The sequence below is a fragment of the Pollicipes pollicipes genome, unplaced genomic scaffold, assembly GCF_011947565.3.
Source record: "Pollicipes pollicipes isolate AB1234 unplaced genomic scaffold, Ppol_2.1 Scaffold_7261;HRSCAF=8764_pilon_pilon_pilon, whole genome shotgun sequence".
Classification (NCBI taxonomy): domain Eukaryota; kingdom Metazoa; phylum Arthropoda; class Thecostraca; order Pollicipedomorpha; family Pollicipedidae; genus Pollicipes; species Pollicipes pollicipes.
Window position 1 is genome coordinate 12,930,939 of NW_023597054.1, and position 27,734 is coordinate 12,958,672.

Here is a 27,734-nt window from a genome sequence, read left to right on the forward strand (position 1 = left end):
GCCACTTAACTTCGGGCAGAACCAGCTGAACTCGGCGGGTTGTGGTGCATGCAGTGGTCTGTTCGCAAGATAATGTTTTCTTGCCCCGATTCAGCGCGATAAAGTACCGGTTTGTCTTGCAGGTGGCGCTTATTTACAAAGACCCGAGTATAGGGAACTCTATGACGGTATCTTTAGTGAGGATTATGACCTTAGAAGACGATCTTCTGGATGAGGAAGAGGAAGATGAGAAAAAGGACGGAAAGTCAGCTTCTGCGATGCTGCACAGGTGCGTTACATTGTGACATCACAGTTCGTTTTATATATTCAAAATTCAAAGCCACGTTTGGCACGCTTTCCCTCAGTTTGACCTCTGTTGCTTGGCCTTTGTACTTCGCTCCTCGGAGCTCGTCCGTCATCATCGCAGCATACAATGCTCACCCGGCCGACAAGGGTCTGGACTGCACAGCAAGGCCGACGGGTCTAGACCATTGTCATCAATCTTGTTTACCTTTGGTGACTCGGAATTATCATCTGTACGTTGCTGACTTGGATCTCCCATAGACGAAAGGCCTCCGCCCGGTGCTTACTCGACAAGAAGCTGTGCTCGGGACGTGGTACTTCTGGGTTTGTTTCGTTTGTTGTGTTTCGATTGGTGTGTGCTGTTCAGCGCTATTAACTTGGCGCCCACTCCAGATTTTGCAAGTGGCAACAGAACCACAACGACAAGGACGGTGAAGGGCAGGGGCACTTCGACACCGCCGTGCTTCTTACCAGGTATGTATACTTACAGAGCCCCTGCGAGGACGAGGGCTAATCCCCGATCCCTCCCTTATCTCAGAATCCCTGCTTACGAGGCTGCAGCTGAGACCTTAAGCGTCGACATCTTGGGTGGAAACAGGAGCCTGTGGGAGCTCCCCGTGTCCAGGGGACCGAGCCCAGTCTCTCTCCTTAAACCATCACTCTCAATGTATTCTGTCACCATTGCTCCCACCTGATCTTTACCTGTACCGAGTCATTTATAATGCGCGGACTGAAGCACTCTACTCTGCTACGCACCGTGCCGCAACGTTTTGAATTCGACCATTTAACTGCTCGGTAGAGAACACACAACCACGGAGGTGCCTTCATCGGCCTGCCGGTGCCCAGCCCGGGGCTGGCCGGTAGGGCCGGTGCTCAGGCGGCGCGTGACGTTTTGAAGTGGTCACGTGGTCCTCGTTCAGCTCTAGTGGGTGCCCGTCACTCAAGGCTAAGGCTAATACTTGAGCGCAGTGTGAGCAAACCGTGCAGTGGTGGAGTTCGGCTCTGCAAACTGTGCACGGGTTTGCGCGAAACACATTTCTATTCCGATTTGCTCTGAAATGATTGGTCAGAACGGCATGTTTGGCTCGTCTCAATCCAAAGAATTGGGTCGCTGAGATTGGGATGCATTAGTGGCGATTGGTGCAACAAAGTCTGCCCCTCCCCATACAGATTAGAGCTACCAACAAAGTGATGATCTTAAGGACGAGAAAAACAGTTCGTTTTGACTCTGGAAGGCAGTTTTGCAGCCCCAAGAAAACTCTCAGCATCTAAAATATCATCGCGTTTGTGCTTCGCCTTCGGCAACGGTGAGCAGCCAACGGGGTGGCTTATGAAGCTACAGCCCGCCCATCTCCCCCTATTTCGGGTTCAATCAGCGCAGTTTTCACCACGTCACTACTGAAAGACATTATCATGGACAGCGATATGTAAAGCAACGGCCGTTATCTGGTAACAAGGCTGGCGGGTAGCCGTGGGAATATGTGCGGTACGCAGCTGCAGCAATTGTTAAAGGCACCAGGGCAAACCAACATCAATAGTTCATTGATACGCTGGGTACTGGACCATAAGCGTTTGTGTGGTATGTTGGCCTGTTTGCAGTGCGTAGGTACTCTCCATTGACAGTACCTAGGCAGTACCACACTATAAGGCTGGGACTCGCTCGAAAGAAAGCCCCTCTCCCATCGCAAATCGCGATAGCTCCTCTCGTCGCAAATTCTGGCTGTGCTCCTGTTCGGCAGTAGCGCTTTAGAATAAGATGCTGTCATGAAGCGTCATTTTTGCGTACACTTCTTCTCAAAATCCCCGTGTCAGGGCCAAAACTTTTCAGATTTATTTCAGCGTCAAGGTAGAGCTTATGTTAGAACATCGACGCTAAACAAACGGGTGGTAATGCCACAACTTTCCACGTAACGGCCTTAAAACGCAGCTTCTTGGTGGGCTCAGTTCCTAAACGCAACTGTGGCCTCAATGGAACTGACAGTGCTCAGATGTGTTTCGCGCCCCAATGTTTCACAGAACGGTCGCTGTCAAATACTTGGCGTGGCATTGTTGTCCCGTTCTCCTTGAGCCGGGTTTGTGTTGAGTTTGGCCACGACATGTCTTCCGTCAGCACACAAACAAGCAGTCATTAGAGGCGAGCACGTCGAGAACGCCGCCGGCGTGCGGCGGGAGATCGCCGCAATCGGTGTTTTTGCTGCGGTCGGTCTGTCAAAACAGGGCGATGCGCGCTCCCCGCACGCCGCGCGCCTCCTCCCATCGCTATGGCAGCCCGCTAATCGCTCGGTGCGCCTCGACTAGACATGCGGGCAGTGGCTGGTGGAGGCGGGATGCGCCGGATATGTCTGTCACGCGTCGCGTCTCGTCGCCACTGACACGGCAGGGCAGCTTTACATGGAAGCTCAGGCGGCGGCAGGAGCGCGTTTGCCGCGAGCTAGGCGCTCAGGCCGCGCTTGCGTTTCCTGCCGAGACGGAAGGATCACTGAATCAAACTCTGGATCTCGCCGCGGCCTTGGCTGCCTGTTACCACTGATGCATGGCGTGTTCTAAAGGCGTGCACAGTACTGGCCGTGGCAGCAGATAACATGGCGCAAATTGATGGCGGCTGTAAATTTCGACCTCACATGGCTTATCAGCTGTGTCAACAAACTCCCCACTTTTCCAAATGTGCAGGGCTTCTGCCCGCTCATGTCACGAGGTGTGCCTGCCAGTGGCTGCCGTTCATTAGTTGTGTCGCGGACCCCAGCGCCGCCAAAGTATCGCCACCGTTCCCAAATAGGGTGCTCGAGCCGCAACAAACATCGGACATCCAGGGGCGCACTTGTTTCGGCCGGCTTGACAATGTGAGCCCGACGGGCCCGTCCAGAGGACGTTGGCTTTCTGCCAAAGCTTATCGACAGTAAGGGGAGGGCTCGACCCCCCGCTGCTGGTCCCTGGCGGATCTGGCGAGGGAGCTATCACTTATATGTTCCCCGGGGCTTCTAATACCGGTTATCCAATTATTACAATCTGGAGAGATTTGTCTGCAGGACATGGGGCCGGACTCACCACTGCTGATGTCATGTAATAGATATTGGCCCGTCGGGAGTACTGGCACCTTTGTCTCGTTGGCCTTCCTCGAAATGAATGCGCAACCGCGGCTTTGTTGCTAGCAACAAAGAGGGGCGAAGGGACGGTGAGGGTGCATGCAACAGGAATCATTACGCATGCCCGACCGACCAGGCTCGATTCACCCCTGGAGTCAGACACATCTCCGCGGTCCCAGAATATAGCCGAACAGCTGTCAGTAATGCCCTTTGCATGCACAGCGTAAGCTGTCTGCTTACCGTAATGGCAGCTGGCTAACGCTGCGTGTTGTTGGTCTCTGCCGGGGATGGTTTCCCGAACGCCGTTGTTGGTGCACCTGTTGCCGCTGTCAGATCGTCAGGAAGTCGGGCGGGAGGCGCGCGCGGTGCCAGCCAGGAAGATATGGCAGCCGGGAGGATATGGCAGCCGGGAGGGTGTGCCAGCCGGGAGGGTATGGCAGCCGGGAGGACATGGCAGCCGGAGGATATGGCAGTCCCCACCGGAAGAGCAGTCTGCTCCTGGTCAGTTCGAGATAGGTACTTGTCATCCCGGAAGAACGGTCGGCTCCTCGTCCGTCTGGGAGGACTCCCATCCTCGCCGAAAGAGCGGTCAGCATCCATGGTTCGTTTGCTCTGTCCACTGACAGACCCCAGGTGGTGAAAGCCCCGCCTCGCGGGACATCTACGCCTTTCAGGCCCACCGCCTGGACTATATACTCCCGGCTTAATCCGACGTGACCACTGTAGGGTCACTGCGACCCAGCTCGCTCACATGTAGGTCTCTCGATGGCCGCTCTGCGCTCGGCTCTCTCACGGGCGCGCCCTTCGCCCTTCACTGCGCCTGGTTACAAGGGCCATCGGTCGACAGTGACCACGTAAATCGGCCCGGCACCGGCTGTGCATCACAGGTGATATCGCGCCAGCAGCCAGCGTAATGTATCGCCGGCCCGGGGCCGAGCCAGCGCGCCCGGTAATGGCTGCACGTGCGCACCAGACGCGGCAGCGACGCCGTGATCCGGAGACCACCGCGCGCAACAGTTACATAATGGGGCAGCGTTGCAGCGCGGTGCGGCGCGTGCGGCCGAATGGTCTGGTCACCGGACGTGTCCTGCAGCAGGTAGCGGTGTCGCGGTCGCGGTTTGGAGCCCCTTGTCCCTGTGACGATTTTTCGTTGGGCGCGCCGCGAACCGTGGTCAGGAGGATGCGCCAGGAAAATCGCTTTTGGTGGAGTTGTTTCGACAGACGCCGCTTTGGTGGAGATGCGCCCGAGACACAACCTGCCGCCCATTGGTAGCGACGATGCACATTCTTTTAAAGCCAGCACTCGGCAGTTTCGCGGAACGTATTCCATGTCGGCTACCGGTTCCACATTCGTCTAGCCTGTGGCGCGGTGAGGCGGGTGTGCCACGCGTGATGCTCAGCAACAGCCGCGTGCCGTTAAAGTGGCGGGCGCCGGCGCCGGCGGCTGAGTCACGCTCCGGTCCGCGACTACTCGGCTCGTGATGCCAGCTAGTGATGACCCTGGCGGGGCGGCACGTCAACACAGCCGCCGGCTTCTGCTGCGGCCGCGGCCTTGTGGCCCGCCGCCCGGCCGGCGGGGCGGCGGGCGGCGGGCAGCGGACGGCGGGCGGCGCGGACGGCTGCGGCGGCCGAGATGAGGCGGTGGCGAGGCCGTTCATCAGCAGGATCACCGGCTGATTTAGCGATGGTAGGATTTGCCCTCTGTGGACTCGCCGGCGAAGGCTCTTAGGAAACCTTTTATCGCGCAACAGACATAAACATAAGCCGTGTTTGGTTTATTTTGTTCGGTTTATGACCACTGGTTGTGTGGTTCATCGATCATGTCCACTTGCTCACTGTCGTCCTCGATGGCCTTTAGAAAATCGTTTAATGGATAAAGGCTGGCTCAATGGCTCAATGGATTTGGGTGACTTCTGTGCTAGTGTAGCTGACATATTCTAGGATCAGATTTGCCAATATTTTCGTGCTTTGTCTTCTCAAAGAGATCAAGGAAAAAGCACGCGAGATGCGTATGAGGGTACACGTCAGGTTTACTCGCCTCAACTGCTGCTTCTCGTGCCCGGTTTTAATACGAACCTTCAGGCGGCTCGTTAGTGGACCGTGTGAAATACAGTCGGGGATCGGCGGCCGGAGTCGGCGGCGGCCATTCATTTGAGCCCGATGCATTATCAGTGACAGCACGCCAACTGCAGGACGCTGAACCCGTGTGACGCTCCCAGAAACTGACGCCCAACAGCGGTTCGCTCAATCACTGGTGCAATCGTTGTTTTCAGTTCGAAATAGAAGGCGTCAGGTAGCACTAACAGCGCTCACCGAACTGTCGGTTGACGAGAGCGTGCGTGCGCCAAACGCATTGTCTTGTCGGCAGCATTTTCTGTTATGGATAAGTCGTGCGCGGAGAGGGGGCATTCTGATTGCTACTTGTCGGAGTCCGTCATTTTTGCCCCTATTCCGGAGCACTCCAGTTGGATCATTACCCATCCATTTGTAACATAAACTTCGGCATCAGAGAATCGGATACAGCGCTTGACACATGTCAGCTTACCCTTGTCTTTCTTAAATGTGAGCCCGGCTTGACCCGACGCTATGTCCCGTTGTGCGGGGAGTTCACCTTACTTTTGCAGTGCTGCATGATCACCAAGCGTTGAGGCTAGCCGTCTTGGCCCGCCGACCCGGCCTGCCAGGACCTGACTTGGGACAACATGATGTGACCTGACCTGACCCCGCTCTGTCGTACAGGGAGAACATGTGCCGGAACCCGGCATTGTAGCGGTGCGACACGTGGGGTCTGGCCGAGCTGACCTGACCTGACCCCGCGCTCTGTCGTACAGGGAGAACATCTGCCGTAACCCGGCTCTGCAGCGGTGCGACACGCTGGGCCTGGCCGAGCTGGGCACCATGTGTGACCCACGCGCCTCCTGCTCAATCATTCAAGACAACGGCCTCAGCGCCGCCTTCACCGTGGCGCACGAGCTCGGACACGTGTGAGTGGCTGGGTCGTGTAGGACACGTGCGAGTCGGGCGTAATTCCCGCTCAAGCCCGACAGGCACGTCTTCTCAGGGGTTAGGACAGTGCAACTTGTGGCCACGGGGTCGGGCACAAGGCGAGGAGCCGGGCGTTAGATGCGATTTTATTGCGTGTGTGCGGAGGGGACTGAATGACCGAGCTCGTCCAGGTGGCGGCGGTTTTGCGTTGGCTTCGGATGCTAGTTAGCTGCGATCTCCTCGCCAGAGTACAAGACGGAGCGTGCTGTTTTGTCACAGTGGATCTTTGCGGCGGCTGTGACCATAAACTCGTATAGTTCTGGTGCCCACGCGGTGATGGCCGTCCGCCGCCGGACGCCCAACATAACCAGGGGCGCCGCTGTTGCAGGCTCAACATTCCACACGACGATGACTCCAAATGCCTGCCGTACATGAGCGTCGACAAGATGCACTTCGTCATGTCCCGGATGCTGGACCACAACACGTTCCCCTGGGCTTGGTCCAACTGCAGCCGCCACTATCTCACCGAGTACCTCGAGTGAGTGTCCGGCGCAGGGCGCCCTCGGAAGCCGCGCCGCCGCCGCCGGCTGCAGGCACTAAAGAGTCGCTGACTTGTTGCGATTTGTCTGATGGCCGCCTCAGACGCGACTGGCGGGGTCGGGTAACCGTCGACCCTGAAGTAAATGAGCCGGGTGCTCCTCCTGGAGCACGTGGGCTGGCGTGCGCCCCCCGGCTCCGGTGGGTGCAAGGGTCGTCCAACTTCGCCTCTCATGCGTCACATCCATCGCCGCAGCTGTCTGCAGAGCGCCAGCGCTAACACATGGCGTCGTTGGGACTGACGACCCCGGCAAGTTATCACTCGATCAGCGCCCTATACGTCCGGACGAGCGCCGCCAAATCATGCTGCGGCGGCCGTGGGCGCCGCACGCCCGTCTTTGGCCCACTCGAACATGGGCTGTTACAATAGCGCGCAAATTAAGCCGTGTACTGGCTGTGCCACAGGGCCCTCCGCCCAGGCTCCAACCGGCTCTCGGCGTTCCCGGCTGTGACCTATTGTTTGCAGCACAGGTTGGAATGGCGGGAGTTGCCAGCGGGAAGTGGTTGCACCGGTGTCCTGACTCAGCGACTGCGTTTGAGGCTCCATGGACGGGAGGTTACGTAATACGATGTCTCCCCACCGAGCGGCGGCTGTGACACCGGCAGCCATGTACCACGCTATGTTGGCCACCGACGATGCCAACTTAGCGCTGCAAGGCGACTGATTCGGCAACTCGTGGTCAATTGGACGATGCATTGGACCGACTTGGCTCAGCGTGACCATAGGGAGGGCGTGGAATCAATCCAATGCTCGACTGTGTTGACCCTGGCCTTTGTAAGGCTCAATGTTGGAAAAATCGACGTAAGCCTCCATACCAATTCTCCTTGATTGCACCATTTCGATGTCTGTAGGACTACCTCCCAATGTCGCTTACTTCTTGCTATGTCTGGGACAATATTATGACAGGACTGAAAGCATCTCGAGAGCAGGCAATATTAACACGCGCTCGGGTGGGGATCAACTTGACCCACCCAAAGCTTTTCCAGAATGGTTTCCGAACGGCGCGGTGTAGCCGCACCAAATTTTGCCAAGCTGTAGACAATTGAAAAGCGGATCGTTTGACATAAAAATTTAGATGCATCTTGTAAGGTCGCTGGCCTATGGCAGGTCAGTCAGGCCATGGTTTCCGCTAAAGCAATTTCCAGGGAATCGTTCAATCTGATCCAACAACGGAGTGTTTGACAAAGCCATACATCTCTGAGATGCCTTCTTAGGCACCACAAATATTGGATGAGCGAATAAGTTGACCTGAGGTCAGGTATTAAGGTCAGACCACGGTCAAAACCAACCTGATTTATTACTCGAGGGCCTGCTTTATGGGATAGTTTCTGGTGCTCATTTCGAATTTATTGACAGCAGGAGCCGCATTATACATCTTCATTGGCTTCTCCATGTCAGAACAGGTCAATGACCTAAGATGACCCGGGTCGACATTTTGTTTTAGGAACATACTGCCTAGCGTAATCTTGGTCGCTTATTCAAATGCAAAACTCAGAAAAGCCTTGTATGATTTTGGTCACCATGACCTTGAAAAAGTCAAACAAGGTCACTGACCTCAAATGGGCTTGTGATCTTTTGCTTAGAAACAGTTGCCTAGGTTCTGGGGGCACTTTGGAGATCATCCTGGAATTTGGCCTCGTTTGACCTTATTTGACCTGAATGTCAAAGGTCAAGGACCTAGGAGGCCAAAAATTTGATCTAAGTGAGTTCACGTACAGGTCAATACACGCTATAGATTTGATGTATCTAGTTTTCTTGGTTCTCGAGATCTCAGGGGGGGGGGAAATGAACCTCTCACCCCCACCCCCACCCGAGCGAAGGGTATCTAGCCGGTCATCCGGGCGCGTATTAAGGGTGTGTTCGCACCAAGAATGCTCTGCTCTACTTGACATCACGTAGAATATTTGCCGGACGTATTCACGGCGCGACACGACTTCTGTCTATAACTCCTTAACTGCCGTGACAATAACCGCGCATGCAACGACGCCCAAATTTGGGTTTGGTGGTACTCTGTGTGCACCAACAGTGGAAACTGCAAATTATGTTATTTGTGATGCACAGGACACCGTTTCATCACCCGTGGGCGACTTTGGGCACGCAAAATGGCTTGTTTATCATTAAATATGTTGCGCCATTTTTGTCTCACTTTGAACAAGTCGCGGAAAAAGATTATGTGCGTTGGGCAATGATTCAATGTGACGCCATGTATAATCTTTGCCGTCCGGCTCGCTGCGAACGCCAAAAGGCTCAGAGTCTCTGGGGCGTGACGTCATCAGTGACATCGACGGCATATATTCTTTGTCGCTCGGCTCGCTACGAATGCGCCCTAAATTGGTAATCCATGTACTCAATTACTGTTACCCTGTTGCGTTTTGCAAGAAACGCTTTTATGTCTGATGGCCACGAGTATGCCTGATCCTCGTCGTACACCTGTAACCAAGTCAGCCTCTCAACAGGAACATTGTTCTCCCGTCAGTGCGGGCATCAGACGTTGCCAAGATGTGACAGCGAGACACTGGCATTCATCCGCATCCCGCCCGTCCTGCCGTTGGCCTGCCTTGACCTTGAGCCGGGACGGGGTCACGGCCCCTGACCCCGGTCCGCCCACCCCGTCCGGTCACGTCACACCACCAATCACCGCCGCTGGGCGGAGGCCGGGTCGGCGCCGAAATAAGCCGGCGCGGCCGGGGCCGTCTTGACCGGCGGCCAGCGGACGGCCCCGCCCCCGCGCCGGCGCCCTGCTGCTTAGTGGGGTGGACGCGTGACTCAGCAGCGCCGACACGCCGACGCGTGTCGACCGGGCGGCTACGGACAGGGTCGGCTGGCTCCCCGCCGAACCAGCCCTCCTGGAGGCACTGAACGGCGCCCCCGGCAGGCCGGACCGCGCCGGGCGCTCGCCGGGGCACTCCCGAGACGGGCGCTGATGAGTCAGCCGAGCTGCGCGGCGGAAGACAGCCCGAGCCGTCGACGAACACGAGTCGCCGCTCCGGCGGCTTCGTGGGGGAGATCGGACACCGGGCTGCCGGTTCCGCTAGCCACCGCCAGGGACCAAGGGCGTAACCGTCACCGGGGGCGATCGGGTCCGGACCTAGATAAAGCGTAGGCAGACTGGACTATTTTTGTGCTTTGACCATACAGGCTGTCACCAAAACAGGCCGTACTTGCAAGGCCTGATTCCGTCCACGGCCACGGGCTCATGTGCACTGCCGCCCGCGGCCCGCTGCAACGTTGCTCAGGTCCTTATTGATTGAATTTCATCAATTGGTGGCATGAGTCAGCCGCGCCGACACCGCCCCCCCGCCCCCCCCCCCCCCCCCCCGGCGGCGGGTGAGGGGTTGCGGCGGGCGCAGACGGGCCGCCGGCCGCCCAACCGGGCCGCTCAGACGGCGCCGAGCCGCCGCCGGCGCGAAAATAATCACCCGCCAATTGTTTACATTGGACGCTGGCAAATGTGCTGCGATACACATATACAGGACGGCCGAGCAATGAGACCGTCGCCGGTCGGGGCCTTGACGCGCGTACGATCAGAACGCTGTCGCAGACTTGCATGCGGCATACAGCAGCTGTTGCTGATGCTGCGGGCCGCGTCCGCAGGCAGTTTGCAATTTCTGTCATTGATCGGCATGCAGGTGCCTGCCACGCTGCAGACTATTTATTTCCCCATGCCTGTCGGGCGCCTTGTGAAAAGCACGCGTCCTATCAGCACCCTATCGCGGGTGGCGTTTCCCGTCAACAGATGGCGCTGCAGCAGTAGGGCTGTCGCTGAACGGAGGCGTTCTGGCGGGCGCTGAGAGAGCTGCAGCAACTGTACCCGCTTGGGATAATGGGGTTCTTTCCATTTCCATGATTGTGCTGCTCATGTTTTATGCATGCGTCGGATCCCCACCAGCTCCCAGTGTCTGCCTCCAGTGACCCATCACCTCCCCCTTCCCATCGCTAACTGCGTCCAATTACCACAGTGACTCGGATGCGCTTCTTGTGTCGTGGGTCAAACGCCGCGTCGCATGTATTTACTGGCGTTCAATTGTTTTAACCTTGGGATTTTAAACATGGTTTAGCCAAGGTAACCATTAGCCGAACAGAGGAAACGCACTGCTTAAAGATACAAAGTGGCACCTATACACATGGCCGAAGACGCTGGCTGCCGTCAGCTCGGACGCAGGCACGAGCTTCCTCACACAGCGGCCTCATTCACGTTCTTTTTCTGCGGATATAACATGATTTCCCTCTTTGCGGTGGCACCGCGCTCCGTCCCGACGCTACCTACCCACGCGCTGAGCGTCGCCCCGCGCCGAGAGCCGTCCCCGCGCCAGTTCTGTCCCCGCGCCAGGTCTGTCCTCGCGCCAGTCCTGCCCCCGGCCGTGCCTGACCTGGCGGTCGTGACCTGTTCCAGCGCCGGGTACGGTGACTGTCTGCTAAACTCGCCCAACACCAACTACCTGCGCAACACGGGCCGCGGAGCACGCACAGACCTGGCAGGCGAGACGTATGACGCCAGCCAGCAGTGCAAGTTCGTCTTCGGGGACCAGTTCGAGATCTGCTCCTACATGGTAATGCGCCGCCGAATTTGGCTCCGGCTCATGGGTGACCAGTGATGGTGTTTTGATGTCTGCCACGTGCATTACTTTTGGTATGTTTTTTCTCTCTCTTCCCCGGAGGTGCTGTTAAGCGGGTTTGGCTTGATGGTGTCGTGCTGTTGAAGTTTCCCGTTGCGTTTTGTTTTCATCGCCTGCACTTGGTCCAGTAGCATACAGCTAATTTGCTTTTGTACAGTTGTGTCTTCGTTGAACACCATGACGTCATGTTGCATTTCTCTAAAGCGCGGTGAAAGGGTTCGCACCAAAAGCTTTTTCGCCCAGTCAGCCTACTGTATTTTTACTTTGAAAAGACCCGACACTGACGAAGGTCATAGCCGGCTGAAGAGTGGCAGGGACATAGCAACAGCAGCAGCCCTTGGCTCTTACATCCACACCGGCTATGGGTGCGATTCATCTGCCTACACGTCCCCTCGAAGACATTGATTACTAGCTTTGGCCGCTCAGACGTCGTGTTTGGGAGCGATATCTCCACGGATCTGTCAGGAGCAGGTGGATTAAAGGACTGGGTTGCCATACTGAACTGCACTCGATGCGAGTTGCACAGTATGGTGTTGTTGTGGCATTGACCTGACAGCACATACGTAATCCCCTCCATTATAGGGCTCGCGCCCCGCGTGATTAGCATATCACATTTCCATCGCGTTGCTATGCAACCTTAGCCTTCAGGTATGCAGCATCTCATATCATGAACACGTTTGTAAGCAATGCAAACTCTGAACCATGAACATAAATCACATGAATGTCCTCATATGTAGAAGAGCCCCGAAAGTCAGCAAAAGCGGAAGCTTGATGACTAAAACAGCAGTTGTGTAATTTACATAGTATACGCCGTCGGCGACACATAGATGAGTTCAACAGACCTGGAGGCGCCCCGGTCCGTCCTTCCGACGGCTTGTGAACAGCTATGTTAGTCTGTTTTGAACACATTTCTCTGTTCTGCATGTCAGGTGGTCTGTGCGCGGCCCTGGTTTATGTTTTATATTTCAGCCGGTCTGTAAGCTTCCGTTGATTCCTACTTCAACCCGTCTGAAGCGGTTCTGTCTCCCCGTTCCCATCCTGTCTCATAGTCCTTGTCCCCTGCTGCATCCGTTCCGTGATCATTAGCTCTGTTCACTCTCTTAGCCCGTTCTCAATGGTTCAGTCCCTGTTTCGGCCTGTTTGTCAGCGTCCGTCCCCTGTTTGTCTGTCTGTTGGCGCTTGCCCCTGTTCCAGCCTGTTTGTAAGCGTCGGTCCCCTGTTTCAGCCTGTCTGTTGGCGCTTGCCCCTGTTTCAGCTGGTTTGTAAGCGTCGGTCCCCTGTTTCAGCCGGTTTGTTGGCGCCTGCCCCTGTTTCAGCCGATCTGTAAGCGTCTGCCCGCCGTTTCAGCCGGTCTGTAAGCGGCTGTGGTGCACCTCCGGCGAGGAGGAGGCCGGCTGCCGCACGCAGCACATGCCGTGGGCGGACGGCACCGCCTGCGGCCCGGACAGGTGGTGTCAGCGCGGCGAGTGCCGACCGCGCTCGCCGCAGGCCGACACCGTGCACGGCGCCTGGGGCGAGTGGGGCGAGTAAGTGACGCGCTGCTCGCCGGGCCGGTGGAGGGGGACCGAGCTGCGCTGGCGGCGGCGGCCGATGGCAGAGGTCCCACCCTCCGCGGGTCACACGGTGTCGCGAGTCGCTTGGGTGGCGCCGTGTGACGTGCTGCTCCTCGAGCCAGCGGCTGGACCGCCTGGCAGGGGATGGATCGATCAGACGCTGGGGTGTCCAGAAAGGGGGGGGGGCTGATGTACAGCACAATGGGCCCGTCGAATTCCTCGGTGCATGTCTTGCGTGATCGCCTTCGCTGACTTGTCTTCCTCAGACATGCGGTGAAGAGAGGCAGCAGCGGTCATCGCTCTCGCTGTCATTCGTTTAAATCGCGCGGAATTTTTATTCTTCGGCAGCTTGACAGGGAAGCTGATTTATTGTCGTAGACCGAAGGGTGGGAAGGTGATAGTTTGCAAATAGTAAGCACCAATCATCCCATAATCAAGTCGGGTCATTTGTCTGCATGATGCTGATTGATGACTTGTCACTGACGCACGGATGGGGGCAAGGGCGGCTAACAACAGCATCACGGGTCGAGTGTGCTCATCAGGCCTCCGTCCGGGCTGTTGGACGCGCCAATGATGTATGCGAGTCATTTGGAGGCAGGTGGAGTTTTGAGCGCCCGGGAAGGCTGCGGTGACGTAGTTTGATGGGGCAGCGGCTATGGTGCAGCCAGGTAACCAACTTGCAGTAAAAACAATGGTCACATGAGTCAAACTATCGTCGCTAAGAAAACTACGGGGAGGGGGGACACAGCAGCTGATGAACACAAATCGGCTCTGTCCAGGCTGCAAGGAAAATATTTACTCTTGGAGCGGTGCCTGTTCCGCCGAGTTTTGCCAACTTATCACTTCACCAAGCGCCAGAAGTAACTCATGGTCCTCAGTTTGTTTCACGCCCAGCTGTGACACCTGACACAGCCATGCGCCATCTGAGTTCATATGGCGTCGTTAATGTCACAAGTTTGAGCGCGTTGCTTTATATTGGAATGTAATGCTATCCAGGTCCGCGCAAACGTCACACAATATTTAAGCTGCCAGTTCCGAGACGAGCAGTTTGTTAGTTAAAAAGGTGAATTGTATTCGTTGGGCTGAAGAACTCGTCGCCAATAACGGGCATTGTTGCCGAGCTGCTGACTGGCTGGGTTTGACCTGGTGCTCCCGGGCGCGGCCTGCCCGCCCGGTAACACCCATCGGCGAGGACGCTGTGGCTCGCTGCCCAGCCGCTGGTCGTCGACATTTGTCACTCGTCTTATGTCAAGCCGCACACCCCGCCCTCGTAGCCCTCAATCGGATGGCTTAAATGGGCGTCTATGTTTGGATGGTTGACTGATGGAGCCACGTAGCGCACGGGACAGGCTTATTTGAACTAGCTGAGCCTGATACTGCGACGGCACCAGGACCGCGAATTTCGCGAGACTCAGCTGAACCAGCTGCTAGTATCGTCAGTCTCGATCGGCCTGACAAGGATTTTGAGCTGAGATGGTTGTCAAGATTTGACAACATGAATGTCCACCGAGATGGCTCTGAGAGGATTCGGAGCGCGAATGTGGTGTATTGCAGAACTGTCCTAGTCTATCGTATGATGCATGAAAGTCTGCTAAATCGCTTGGTCAGGTGACGTGCTGCTGGCCAGTAGTTCAGATTGCCCACACTGCAGCAATGTCAACGCTGGGTTCGTCGCTGAACCGAAGTTCTATGGATGGTTCGATCATCATCGCCTACTCTGCATAGGGCCACATATGTCTGTTAGCGGCTTATGATGGCATACGTTCTCTGCAGACCTAAGGGGCTTCGTATCGTTAAGTCTTGCTCGCCGCGTTTTTTTTTTAGTAGCTGGTATGTGACAGTAAACATGACACGAGCTACGTTTAGTCTAAGCGTCATCCTCCCCGACAAACCCGCCGTGTCATGACTATGTCGGAACATGCCACTTGTGAGCCTGCGTGCAGCCCAGCCCGCCGCGCCGTGTCCCGCCGGCCCGATGTGACGGTCCGCCCCGGCACACCAGGTGGGGCCGGTGCTCGCGCACTTGTGGCGGTGGCATCCGCCGCTCCGAGAGGAGCTGCAACTCACCGACACCCTCCAACGGCGGCAGCTACTGCCTGGGGCGACGCGTCAGGTTAGTCCCCCCCCCCCCCCCCCCCCTCCAGCCCACGCCTCTGCCTGTCTGTCAGACAGAGGTCTGTCTTGTCTGCCGGTCCGCGCGAGCCTGTCTGTCCGTCAGCCTGTCTGCCTGCCCGTCTGTCTCTCTGTCTGTCTGTCTGTCTGTCTGTCTGCATGTCTGTAAGTTTCCGGGCGTGGGTGTGTTCGTAAAAGTCTTCCTATTTGTCCACATGTCTGTCTGTATATTTGTCGCGCGCATTGATCTAACGATCTGCTGCCTGGTCTGCATGCTCATACATCCGTGCTTGGAGTGTGAGTGGCTGGCTGTGGCCCTCGTGGTCCTCGCTCCCGTGAGCGTCACGCTCGTGTGACAGGTAACTGCAGGCTGCCCTCCCGACCGGCGTGTGTGTGTGTGTGTGACACGAACGCCAGCTGGGGCACTTCCGAGACCCAGCCGTCTCGTTCCTCGAAAGGGCGCGCCTGTTTTTCTTGGCTCGGAGCTGTGCTGGCTCGATTCGATGTGCTGAGCCCAGCTGCCGGCCGGGTTCGCCGGCTGCGTGCAGGGCTTGCATCGCACCGAACTGGCTGGCTCCGGTCGCCAGCCAGTGGCCAGCTCTTGAAACGAAGCCGCAACGGCCATGGATTGGGAATCGCACCGTTTGGGAGCCGATGTTTGCCGTTCCTACCGTTGTGTGCCGAAATCAGCTGGGTTTTGTTCTGAAGTGTCTGGTGAAAAGTGTGGTGCGGCGAAACGAAGTTGTTTCCGGACGTTGCGTTTCAGCCGTGAAATCTCAAAACGGTGCAGGGCGTAGTTTTGCTCTATCAAACGGGTGACAAACCGCAGTTCACAGACATCGACCAGTGGAGACGAGCTGTGTGTGTGGCAGGTCGAGTTTGTGTGTTTCCTCCCCTCGTGGCGCCACACTGGCTGACCGACCCTTTAGGACAAACCGCTATGCCAGATGATAGCTGCGCCATCCACACTAGCGCGACTTGTGGCTACTAAGACGTACACAAATGCGTGTGACATAGAGAACAGAAGAGGCAAAGCGTGCTTCACATGGAATTCGATTTGCTGGCTGTGCCGTACGCGCAGTTTATTTTTCGCCGTCCGTGGCGGCTGTGAGGGAACGGGCGCCTGTCGTGTCCCGTTGCAGACCGCATCGCAGGCTTGTCACGTACTCAGCTCCGTCGCAACAACACACCACATATCCGCGCTGCCAGCGCGCACTCTGTGTGATGCCGGGGCCTGGTGCCGCCATCCTGCCAGCGGTCGAATGTCAGTCTGTCCCTCCCCTCCCCTCCCCCCCCCCCCTGCCCCGTGCCGGATGGTATGAACAAACGCGGCGCCTGTGCGCCGACCGGCTCCCAGCCGTCCCAGCTAGTTTCGGACCACCCGTCCACTGAACAGCGCCGTCGCCACTGGCCGGGGTGCCCGCAGAGGGTTGCCGGGGACAGGTAGCGAGACGGCGCCGCCAGGGCGGGCACAACCGCCGCCTCCACCGCCCTGCTCTCGTTACAAGGACGTCCTGGCGGCTGTGAGGCCGCCGCCGCCGCCGCCTCGCGCGGCTCCGGCTCCCCTTACTCCGTCTCTGAGGGCATCCGGTGCCGCAGGTACGAGTCCTGCAACCGTCCCAACTGCCCGGCCGGCAGCACCGACTTCCGGGAGGCGCAGTGCGCCACCTTCAACGGCAACAACTTCAACATCCAGGGCTTGCCAGCCGACGTTGAATGGGTACCAAAGTACACCGGAAGTAAGTGCCCCCCCGTCTGTTGTTGGCGTGATGGCCTGTTGCCCTTTCATTGGACGGTTAAACGGACTCTGCGCGACCTTTGAACCGCTGCTGTTTAAATACCACGATGTCCGAGCGTTGATTCTACCTGGCTTCAGGGCGCATCGCGCCTCGTCTTCTGAGACTTAATTAAGGTCAGCTGGCGGCTGGCCGAGCTCGCTGACTGGCGGTTTCGCTGCCGGCAGTCAAGACAAAAGACCGCTGCAAGCTGTTCTGCCGCGTGGCCGACTCTAGCGCCTATTACCTGCTTAATGAGCGCGTGCTGGACGGCACGCCGTGCACCCCGGACACGGACAACATGTGCGTCAACGGCATCTGCGTGCCGGCCGGCTGCGACCACATCCTGCACTCGGACGTGCGGGCGGGTGAGTCGTCATTCGTCAGTCGTCAGTCGTAAGCTGTCAGTCATCAGTCGTCAATTGCCATTTAGTTCATAGCCAGTCAGGTTTCATTCATCCTGGTCGCCATAGCAGTCACTAATCGTCAGTCGCTGGTCGTCAGTCGCTCGTCAGTCGTCTGCCGTCTGTCGTCCGTGTCAGTCGACCGTGCAGTGCATTCAGTCAGTCAGTGCGTCAGTCAGATGACCGTGTCACTCAAGGTCGAAATCCCGAATGTCGCGATTGGCGGCGTATAGCGCACCACGCGTCACGCACGCAGACACGCACCGTCGCCCCGCCACCAAGCCGCTCCACACCGACGCCCACAGACAAGTGCGGCGTATGCGGCGGCGACAACTCCACCTGCCACGTCATCAAGGGCTACTTCGACAGCAGCAACCACCAGATCCGCTACGGCTACAACAGGGTGGTGCGGGTGCCGGCCGGCGCCACCAGCCTCGACATCAGGCAGATGAGCCACGACGACACGAGCCGGGACGACAATTACCTGGGTAAATTGGACTGGACAGGACGGGACGGGACTGGCGTGGTGAGCCGGGGATGGGAGAGACGTGTAGCAGCATCTAGGCATCGTGTATCAGGGCAGCAAGGTGTCGTGTTGTATGCTACGCTTGGAGAATCATCAGATTGCTGCCTGCGTGAAGGGTGGCCTGCGTTACTGCTTCTTATGAAAGCCAAGTGTTCTTTGCTCGGTTCCAGTGCAGTCAATAAATGTCAGCACCGTGTCCAGAACGCTTATCGCAGCCGCCTTATCTCGTGTAGTAGTGTATTGTCACGTAGTGAATGAAACGTCAGATTGCTTATCTTTCACGTAACTAATCTGGTCGTTAGCGTCACCTTCTCTTACTCGGTTATCGGTCCGGTTGTCAAACAGCTATCTCTTTTGATCAGTTTCAATTCTCAGTGTTATCGGAGCCTTTCAGCGGCCGAATCGGCTTCCGTTTGTCGTATCGATCCGCTGCTGTGAATCACGTACAACCGCTGCACGCCCCTGCAGCGCCGTGACTCACGAGTCGTTGTGACGGCACTTCCGTCATAAAACGTGACGGCCCCTCCCACTGGCATCACGTTCACGCGCACCCATCGACCGCAGCGCTCATGGACCCCGACGACGGCGAGTACATCCTCAACGGCAACTTTGTGGTCAGCATGTTCAAGAAGGTGATGCAGTACGGCGGCGTGCTGCTCGGCTACACGGGCTCCGACTCGGTCACTGAGCGCGTCAACTGCAGCAAGCCGCTGGAAAAAGACCTTGAGCTCTATGTGAGTGTAGGGCTGGGCCGGCAGGTCTTCAGAAGGGTCGGTTAGCGGTCAGGGCGGGGGACTCGGTGAGCTGCACATGATTGCTGACTGTCCCATCAGCTCGTGTTAGTGGCGGTCGCATTTCCGTTAGCTCATGTCTGTCGTAGTCAAAACGTGCGACGGCTGTGAGCTGCCGTCGGCTTGGACGAGCTGTGGTGGGCTCGGCTTGTTCATTGCCCCCATGAAGCAGTTTGGATTATTCGGCGAATCTGAGCTGGTTAGCTTATCTTGAATGTGGTCTGCTTTTTTTTTAAGAACAACAACAGAGCTGGACAAACTAGCTTGCCTGAGGGCGTATGTAAACTTTGTCCGCAGGTGCTGTCTGTGGGCAAGCTGCGCTCCCCCAACGTGGTGTACGAGTACACCGTATCCGTGGGAAAGAAGGAGACATATCACTGGCGGCGCCATCCCCAGTGGACGGAATGCAACATGGTCTGTAACGGTAAGGTCGCTAAACTCCTCACCGGCACGACGATCACTCCTGCTCGCCCTTCACAGCTCGGCCTCCCAACTAGACACCGAGTCTCTGAATCCGAATCCGAGTCTCTGACCCAGAGTCAGAGTCTCCAACAGAGAGTCCGAGTCAGTTACTCAGAATCCGAGTATCTGACTCAGAGTCCGAGTCTCAAACACACAGTCCGAGTCAGTTGTTCAGAATCCGAGTATCTGACTCAGAGTCCGAGTCTCAAACACACAGTCCGAGTCAGTTGCTCAGAATCCGAGTATCTGACTCAGAGTCCGAGTCTCTGGCTCAGGGTCTGAGCGTCTGTCCGCTCGTCTGTCGCAGGCACCCAGTACAAGGACGTGGAGTGCGTTCGCAAGTCTGACGCAGCGCCAGTGTCGGAGAGCCACTGTTACCCGACGCCGCGGCCCGACCGGCTCGAGACTCCCTGCAACACTCACTGCACGCTCATGTAAGCACGGCTCGGCGGCGGCGGCCGAGCCAGCCGCGGCTCGGCGGCCGTCAAGCCGGGAGAAGCCGGGGTTGAGGTTGGCGTGTGGCAGTGATAGAATTCTGCGTGTGCTGAAACGTGCGATGGAAGAAGTGTATGCGTTTGTTTTCGATGTGACGGCGGTATACTCCATGTTTTTCGTAGAAACAAAGTAAAAAAGTGCGTCGTCACTTTGATAGGCTAGTGATGTATACTACCGGTACTTTTCTTGATCAGGTCTGTTCAAGTATACGACATGGTATAAAGAAACGCATGATATTTCTCACCCACCCGTGCTCCGTTTGTAAAGTGCATGCCATTGCGCCGTTTTCTCCAAGCCGTGGAGCGCCCGGCGCCGCTCCAGTGACCTTCCGCCGTGCCCTCCGGCAGCTGGAAGGTGACCCACCAGTCAGAGTGCTCGTCGCCCTGCGGCGCCGGCCAGCGGCGCAACGTGGTGCGCTGCTTCCAGAGCTTCCCGCTCTTCGAGATGTCGCCCATCAGCGAGCAGTACTGCCAGCACATCACACCGCGGCCGCCGGCGGTGGAGGCGTGCCAGGGCGCGTGCGACCCCACGCACTGGCGCTTCGGCGACTGGTCCCCGGTACGCACCCTCGCGGCCCTCTGGCGGTCCGGACTGGCGCCGGGGCCCCACGCACTGGGGCTTCGGCGACTGGTCCCCGGTACGCACTCTCGCGGCCCTCTGGCGGTCCGGACCGGCGCCGGGGCCCCGCGCTCGCCGTGGCCGGCGGCGGCGATCGGGACGCTCTAGAGCCGCGCACGGCTGGTGCAGTCTAGGGCCTGACGGCAGGAGGGAGCACCGGCTCGCTTCAGACAGGCTTGGCGTGATGGTGCGGTCGGGAGATTGGCTGCCTCGTCTTCTCGCAATGCCGATACATGTCTGATGTTTGTTATTGCCATACGTCGCTGAGCTGGATTGTTGCCGGGCGCGGTATGATTACCTCGTGTGCCCTGCCCCCGACCCCATCAGTCTGTGTTTCCACGCTGTCGTCTTTTCTCCGCCATTCTTCCTACCCTCGTGTCGCGGCCCTGTATCGTCTGTCGAGAGGCCATCCATCCATGACTGTCATCCAGCAATTACTCCCATCCATCAGCGACCAGACCAGTGCCTGCTATTAGGCCATCACCCATCAATCGGCTAATCTTTGGAGCTGTGGCTGTATTACGGCCGAACGTCCGCCGTCTCCGCCGTCGTCCTCCTTCGCTCGGCCCACCCCAACTCTCCCCCGTCTGACGCCCCCCCCCCCTCCCCTTCCCCCGCGCAGTGTTCCCGCACATGCGGCGGCGGCGTCCAGAACCGCAGCGCTGTGTGCGTGACCAGCTCCAACCAGCCGCTGGCCGACTCGCGCTGCAACCAGGCGGAGCGGCGCTTGACGCGACCCTGCGGCAGTGCCGAGTGCCCCGGCTGGCGTGTCGGCAACTGGAGTGCCGTAAGTGGTCGGCACTCGGGGCACTCCGGGCCGCTGCCCGGGGCCGACGGGCAGATTTGGCTGGAAGCTTCTCAGTGCCCGTGCTTTCGCTCTATTCGCCTTACTCCGTGCTTTCTTTTCCGACCGTTGCACTTTCACACTTGCTGATTGCGAACCCTGCCGCCTTTTCCTGCCTTTCGTATGTTTTCCATTGTGCCTTGCTTTGCCTTCCTTCCTAATGATCTGACTTCACTGTACTTTGGAAATCCTTGAGCCATAGAGGCGCTCGCCGTTCCCTTTATCTCTCCTCTGTACACCTCGCTATATCGTCTGCATCAGCCTTTTCTGCACTGGCGTACGTTTCATTTTAGATCTGTGTTTGCGTTTGCAATCTAGGCAAAGCTGCATGTATGGGGCGCTCGTAGACATGTGAATAGTAGACACACATCTCCACACAGACTGCCATGCCGCCATGCCATGCCATGCCATGCCAGGCCATGTCATGTCATGTGCCGTCTGCCGCTCAGAGCTGCCTGGCGCCAGCGGTGTCCCAGGTTGCAGCCATGACATGCACCACGTGGTATGCATCTCCAGCGCACTCTGACGGGCCACGGACTGAAACACGGCCGCGGGCCGAGCAGTGCATGACATGGGGTGCCTGGCGGGGACGCTCGAAGCTCCAGTCGTGCTGTGGGGCCTCCGCCGGCCCGCTGGCCGCGTGCCGCCACGTGTCGCCACGTGACGCCACGTGACGCGCTGGGACCGTGTCGCAGTGTTCCAAGACGTGCGGCGCGGGCCAGCGGCTGCGGCCGTACTGGTGCGCCCGCGGCGACAGCTACGTGGCGCAGTCGTACTGTGACCCGACGCTGGCGCCCTCCCAGACGCAGCCCTGTGAGATGGCTGCGTGCGCGCAGTGGCGCGCGCTCGCCTGGGACGAGGTAGGGTCTCCCCCGCTCCCACCGCCGCCGCCGCCGTTCGTGATCCGCCACTAACTCAGAGGCTGTGGGGTCGTCTGGCCTCTGCGAGCCTACGCTGGCCGTTCGTAACGCTGGCTGCGTTAGCTATCCTCCTCCCCCCCCCCCCCCGCCCCCTGCTGCTGGATGACCGCGTCTTGCGGATGAGGGTCGCTCGGCTGGGATCCGAGGCGGTCTTAAAGCCTTGCTTGCTTGCGGTCGGTTGGCTTGCTTCCGTGCATGTGGGCTTTTGGGTGTAGGTCCCAGTGACCCGGTGACCCTGCCGCGTTGTTCCCAGTGGTCACTGAACATATTTAAGCGGTGCTCTGCTGACCATTAGCCTCTTCTCAGCGATGCACTGCTGACCAATAGCCTCCTTTCAGTGGTGGAACGTCTCCATTCTCCTTCATGCATCGAGATCGAATCGCGCATTGCATTGGAGTCGTAATGTACATACGCTGTACCCTCCCACGCATGGTCGTCATCGACTTCAAACATGTAACATACTTGACGGTGGGTGGGGACGTGTTTGACATTCATTTTGTGTTGGTTTTTCCGAGTGTAAGAGAGTTAGGTTCCTTGATGAATCCAGTGAATATGCATAATGTTCCAACACCAACGCATTGCCACTTATGCGGTAGCGCTCTGTGTTATGGATAAGCGTAGTGGATCAACCTGTGAATACGTGAGTGGATAAACATGGGCCGGGGCCGAAATGATTTCCGATCTCACTGATAGTGTGGTTCAAGCCCAAGCTACTCGTCGCCGGTCCGATGGATCCGGTCGCGGTGTGAGCTAACCGACGGGCCCGGTGCGGCCAGTGCTCGGTGTCCTGCGGTCAGGGAGCCAGCCGCCGCTCGGTGATCTGCACCACGCCCGACGGACACCGCATCGACGACTCGCTCTGCGGCGGCGACCGGCCCAAGATGACCCGCGCCTGCGAGCGGCCGCCCTGCCCGCTGGCCACCACCACCACCACCGCCGCGCCGCCCTGGCAGGACCCGGCAGCCAACAGTATCAACGACTACCGTCACTTCGTGTGGCGCTGGGGCAACTGGTCGGCGGTGAGTGGTCACCAGCAGCAGGGTTTTGCGGCCTTTTGAGTAAGGCTACATCGCATGGTTGAACTAAGCCATATAAGCGTAGTACTACCTGAACGTTAAACTATGTCACAGCTGATAACTTGCGCGCCAAATGGGCACTGGCCCCCTGTTGCGCAGCGTTTGAATTCTTACCCGCCAATCGTCCACTCAGTCTCTACTTGTGGCCTCTCGCTCCAACCTCGGACGCGCGCTCTCGCCTCAGTGTTCCAAGACATGCGGCCTCGGGGTGCACCTGCGCTCGGTGGCCTGCTACAACACGCGCAGCGGCCACGTGCAGCCGAAGCGAGCGTGCCAGCACATCGAACGTCCGATCGAGACTGAGCGGTGTCGGGTCGGCTTCTGTGGCAAGTGGCTGCACGGCGACTGGTCCAAGTGCTCCACCGACTGCGGACAGGTCAGCGGGGTCCCGGTCCGTCGGCCAGGTGGCTGCACACGTCCGCTGTCGCTTCCACAGGTGTACACGGACGCCGTTACTGATGGCCTGTGTAGGATGTGTATTATACATGGGTTTTTTGGCACTACGACAGAAGACTTTCGTGACTGGAATGTGTGTCTCGCCGAAGAGTTTTAACTTTTTACCCGCAACCACTGGGTCCTTTCCATGTTCCCTAATTAAGGGTTTCATTCTTGTCCTATGTGCCTGTCCAGGGTGTCCATTCCCATACCGCTGTGTGCTGCAGTCATTTGCCCTTTCCCCCATATTCCCTCACCACCATGTGCTCTGGTCCTCTGCCCTTTCCCCATATTCCCGTACCGTTGTGTGCCCCAATCCTCTGCCCTTTCCCCATATTCCCGTACCGCTGTGTGCTCCAGCCCCCTGTCATTTCCCTACGTGAGCGTGCCCTTCGATTGTTCTTCGGTGAGTCTCGTCGCTCATCAGCACCAGTACCTGCCCAGCGCACTCTGATCTCTGATCTCTGACCTCTGAGCTCCGACCTCTGAGCTGTGGTCTCTGAGCTCCGACCTCTGAGCTCTGACCTCGGACTCTGACCTCTGAGCGCTGACTCCTGAGTTCCCTGTCGTCAGGGGCTGCGAAAGCGCCAGGTCAGCTGCGTCTCCATCAGCACAAACGCCCGACTGCGGGCGCGCGAGTGCGACAACAGCACGCGGCCGGCACCGCGCGAGGCCTGCCCCTGGGTCGACTGTCCCGGCAGCAAGAGCGCGCTCAGCCATGACGAGCCGAGCAGCGACTGGGTCACCGGCGCCTGGGGCGGCGTGAGTTGCCTTCCTCCCTCCCGTGCGGGGTCGCGTCGAATGCGAGCACGCCCGGGGAGCAGAACTTGGCTCGAGATGGCTTGTCTGGTCTGGGTAAACGTCGGACGTCATGGTTCTGATGCACATTACCGGATGTGTTTGATTCACTTGTTTGTGCTGGAAGCCGATGGGCATTTATGTTTTCGTCGTAATGGTGGAACTGGTCGCGGGATTGTGGAGCCGGTGTCCGCCGAAGCTGCGGCAGCGGTGCGCCGCTGTGCCGCTGCGCTGCGCGTTCGTCGCCTGACGCGCCACGCCGGCCGTGATGCAGTGTTCGCGGACGTGCGGCGGTGGCTTCCAGCAGCGGCAGGTCAAGTGTCGCAGTGGCGAAGGCGCGACCGGCTGCGACCCGAGCACGCGGCCAAAGCCGACCGCCTACTGCAACACTGACCCCTGCCCGCAGTGGAACACCGGCCAGTGGAGCGAGGTAGGCCAGGGGGCGGACCGGGCCTGTGAAGTGGGGCGGGGAAGGGCCAGGGAGAGGCTGTCGAGTAGGGCGGGGCAGGGGCAGAACGGGCATATGGAGTGGGGTGGGGCAAGGGGCAGACCAGGCCTGTTGAGTGGGGCGGGGCAGAGGCAGACCGGGATTGTGAATTGGGACGAGGCAGCGGGCAGACCGGGCATGTGGAGTGGGACCGTGCAGGGGGCAGACCAGACCTGTACAGTTGGACGAGGCAAGGGGCAGACCGGGTCTGTGGAGCGGAGCGGAGCAGGGGGCAGACCGGGCCTGTCGAGTGGGGCGGGGCGGGGCAGACCGGGTCTGTCGAGTGGGACGGGGCCGGGGGCAGACCGGTTCTGTAGAGTGGGGCGGGGCTGGGGGCAGATCGGGCCTGTAGAGTTGAGCGGGGCAGGGAGCACACCGGGCCTGTGGAGCGGAGCGGGGCATGGGGCAGACCGGGCCTGTGGAGTGGGACGGGGAGACCGAGAGAGGAGCGATACGATGTGGCAATGACGGCCGACGAGAAGATCTGACATTGAAATTATGAAAATGCGAATGCCTGGGAAACTGATGCAACACCGAGACCGAGTTTGGCTTGATGCACGCGCCTGCAATCTCTTCGTATACCGCGACGTGCGATTCCGCCATCTGTTAGACGTCACATGCGATTGTCACAAACGTGTGCCACCACGTGCGCCACGTTTAACGCCGCCTCCGCGCGCAGTGCAACGCCACGTGCGGCAGTGGAGCGCGCCTGCGGCGCGTGCGCTGCCAGGACCATCTGGGGCGCATGCTGCCGGACCACAAGTGCAGCTCGACGGGCCGGCCGGCCGACAGCCGCCGCTGCCGGCTGCCCACCTGTCCCAGCTCCCGGCAGGAGGTCCGCCGGCGCTTCAGTTGGCGCGTCTCCCGCTGGTCCAAGGTCAGCGACCGCTCCAGCTGTGCGCCTCGCCGGCAGCTGGCGCCGCGCCACCTCGTGGCGCCTCCCGTGGCTCAGCTGTGTTGGAGTTTGCTTGGCCGCTGTTTTGCATGGTGTGTTTTTGAAGCTGTTCGCTTCTGTGTTTTCCGTGTTTCCTGCCTCCTCTCCGTTTTAAACGTTGACTTGCATCCTCAGCACCGGAAAGAATGCATTAATCTATCACATGGACGGGCATTAATAATGTAGGATGTATTAGTTCATGCACTGCATCGACACTTGTGTTGAATACAACGATGCTTTTATTGCACGGATGGCACTCTTGTAGACTTCTTTTGTCTCTGCCGCCTGCCCAGACACGCATGTAGATTTCGTTCGTCGAGAATGTTATTCCTACATTGATTTGCATACCGATCTCACGGCTTTGGCTCAATTTGCTGTATTCTTATTTTATCAGTTACCTGATGACGTACAGCGTTTACCATCAGATATTCTCCAAATGCGCATGTGGTATAATTTAGCCCAGCCTACCGCATAAAAACGGAAGCAATTGGTCCTGATCGCCGCACCGCTCTTTGGTAACGTGTTTTTGTATTTCACATCCAGAGGGTAAGGCTTGTCTTTTCAGTGCAGCAATGGCCTCAGGAGAACAAAGAGACGCTCATTATCACTGATGTGCACTTTCCTCAAGCCTGCTGAGTTTGGAAGCAATCCGAACGTTGCGTAAGCTGAAGCCGATGCCGTTTTCCCTCCGTCTCCGTCGTGATTGCACTGAAGCTTTGTGGCGTGCCCTGCCACAAATCGCGCCGCGCCGCTCCCTGTTTAGCCGGTGGTTGATCTGTGCTCTGGCTACCGCTATACGCGCTGTGTGTTGCCCAAGGGCACGCGTGATCTACAGTTTTGGCTTGTATGCGTTTGCTGATAGTCCGCTGCAGCACTCTCTCCTCCACCCTTATCAACCCCACGCTGGTAAGCTACGAACTCCTTGCTGGAGAAAAGCTCTAAGGCTTCCTCTGAACATCCGTCCTGGCGTCGTTCCTTTACTTCCCTACAGCGGCATAACCGTCTGCATCCATTCCCTCTCCACAATCACTGTTTTGGCGAGATGTCACGGCCTCTCTGATGCCCGCTACTGTTTTGTCAGCTGATTCGTGCCACGCCGCTTTCATCCTCACGCCTGTCACTATCCTGCCGTTCCCTGTGTGCTTAACACACCCACCACTGCCCTGTGTTCCGGCTGACGTGTGCTCTGCCGCCGCCGCGCTGGTCCCCGCTCTCCGCCGCTGCGGCCCGCGGCGGCTCCCTGTCTATACGCCCGCTGCTGTCCGTGTTTTCAGTGTTCGCAAAGGTGCGACGCCGGGTTCAAAGTGCGCGCGGTGGCTTGCGTGAACGCGGCCAGCGGCAGGACAGTGGCGCACGGCTACTGCACAGAGCGCAAGCCGCGCGCCAAGCGGCGCTGTCGTCGCCGGCCCTGTCCGTTCCGATGGGTGCCGACCGCCTGGTCCGAGGTGATGTCACCCCCGCTCGCTCTTTCTCCCCTCTCCCTTGCTGTTTCTCTCGGCACGGTAGTGACCGCCCGGTGGCGGCGCCTTCTCTAGAGCTGCATGCGGCCGCGCTGCTCTGCTCGGGCGGCGCTCTCGGCACCGTGCCCCGCCTTGGCACCCGTCCCCGTCTGCTTTCCCGGGCTGCGGGCTCGCGCTGCTAACGGGCACGGTGGACGGGTCGGCTTCGACGCCGGTGACATGTCCGCAGCTGTGGTGGTGACGGGTCTGATGCGGCCTCATCAGCACCGGGGACGTGTGGTAGAGCGAGAGGTGGTGGGTGTCTGGCGGCTGATGTTAGCCTCACGGGCTGCGCTGATAGTGTTGCCGGGAACACGGATGGCTGGCTGGATGCCTGGTGGTGACGAGGTGCTCAGTTGTACACGCGGTTTACCGGGTTTGTGAGTGATGGCGCCATAATTATATCAGCGCACACGGATTACGTGGATAAGAACAAGCACC

General features: G+C 58.4%; 1 protein-coding gene across 2 annotated transcripts in view; it reads left to right on the top strand.

Moving 5' to 3' along the window:
• The first annotated feature begins 75 nt into the window (after positions 1 to 75).
• Positions 76 to 27,734, top strand: part of LOC119111948 (A disintegrin and metalloproteinase with thrombospondin motifs 9) — a 34,889-nt gene continuing 7,230 nt past the window's right edge. Inside the window, exons 1-22 of one of the 2 annotated variants that reach the window (XM_037235841.1) lie at positions 76 to 268; positions 676 to 756; positions 6,197 to 6,349; positions 6,739 to 6,888; positions 11,342 to 11,498; positions 12,912 to 13,090; positions 15,120 to 15,230; positions 16,829 to 16,968; positions 17,193 to 17,372; positions 17,714 to 17,896; positions 18,499 to 18,668; positions 19,023 to 19,149; positions 19,495 to 19,621; positions 20,030 to 20,240; positions 20,923 to 21,087; positions 21,840 to 22,004; positions 22,841 to 23,083; positions 23,325 to 23,516; positions 24,149 to 24,337; positions 24,648 to 24,803; positions 25,540 to 25,737; positions 27,069 to 27,239. In XM_037235841.1, the coding sequence (XP_037091736.1) occupies positions 162 to 268; positions 676 to 756; positions 6,197 to 6,349; positions 6,739 to 6,888; positions 11,342 to 11,498; positions 12,912 to 13,090; positions 15,120 to 15,230; positions 16,829 to 16,968; positions 17,193 to 17,372; positions 17,714 to 17,896; positions 18,499 to 18,668; positions 19,023 to 19,149; positions 19,495 to 19,621; positions 20,030 to 20,240; positions 20,923 to 21,087; positions 21,840 to 22,004; positions 22,841 to 23,083; positions 23,325 to 23,516; positions 24,149 to 24,337; positions 24,648 to 24,803; positions 25,540 to 25,737; positions 27,069 to 27,239 (3,555 nt within the window). In that variant the 5' untranslated portion in view covers positions 76 to 161. The remainder of the gene's footprint in view (positions 269 to 675; positions 757 to 6,196; positions 6,350 to 6,738; positions 6,889 to 11,341; positions 11,499 to 12,911; positions 13,091 to 15,119; positions 15,231 to 16,828; positions 16,969 to 17,192; positions 17,373 to 17,713; positions 17,897 to 18,498; positions 18,669 to 19,022; positions 19,150 to 19,494; positions 19,622 to 20,029; positions 20,241 to 20,922; positions 21,088 to 21,839; positions 22,005 to 22,840; positions 23,084 to 23,324; positions 23,517 to 24,148; positions 24,338 to 24,647; positions 24,804 to 25,539; positions 25,738 to 27,068; positions 27,240 to 27,734) is intronic. The other variant, XM_037235842.1, reaches the window with a different exon arrangement.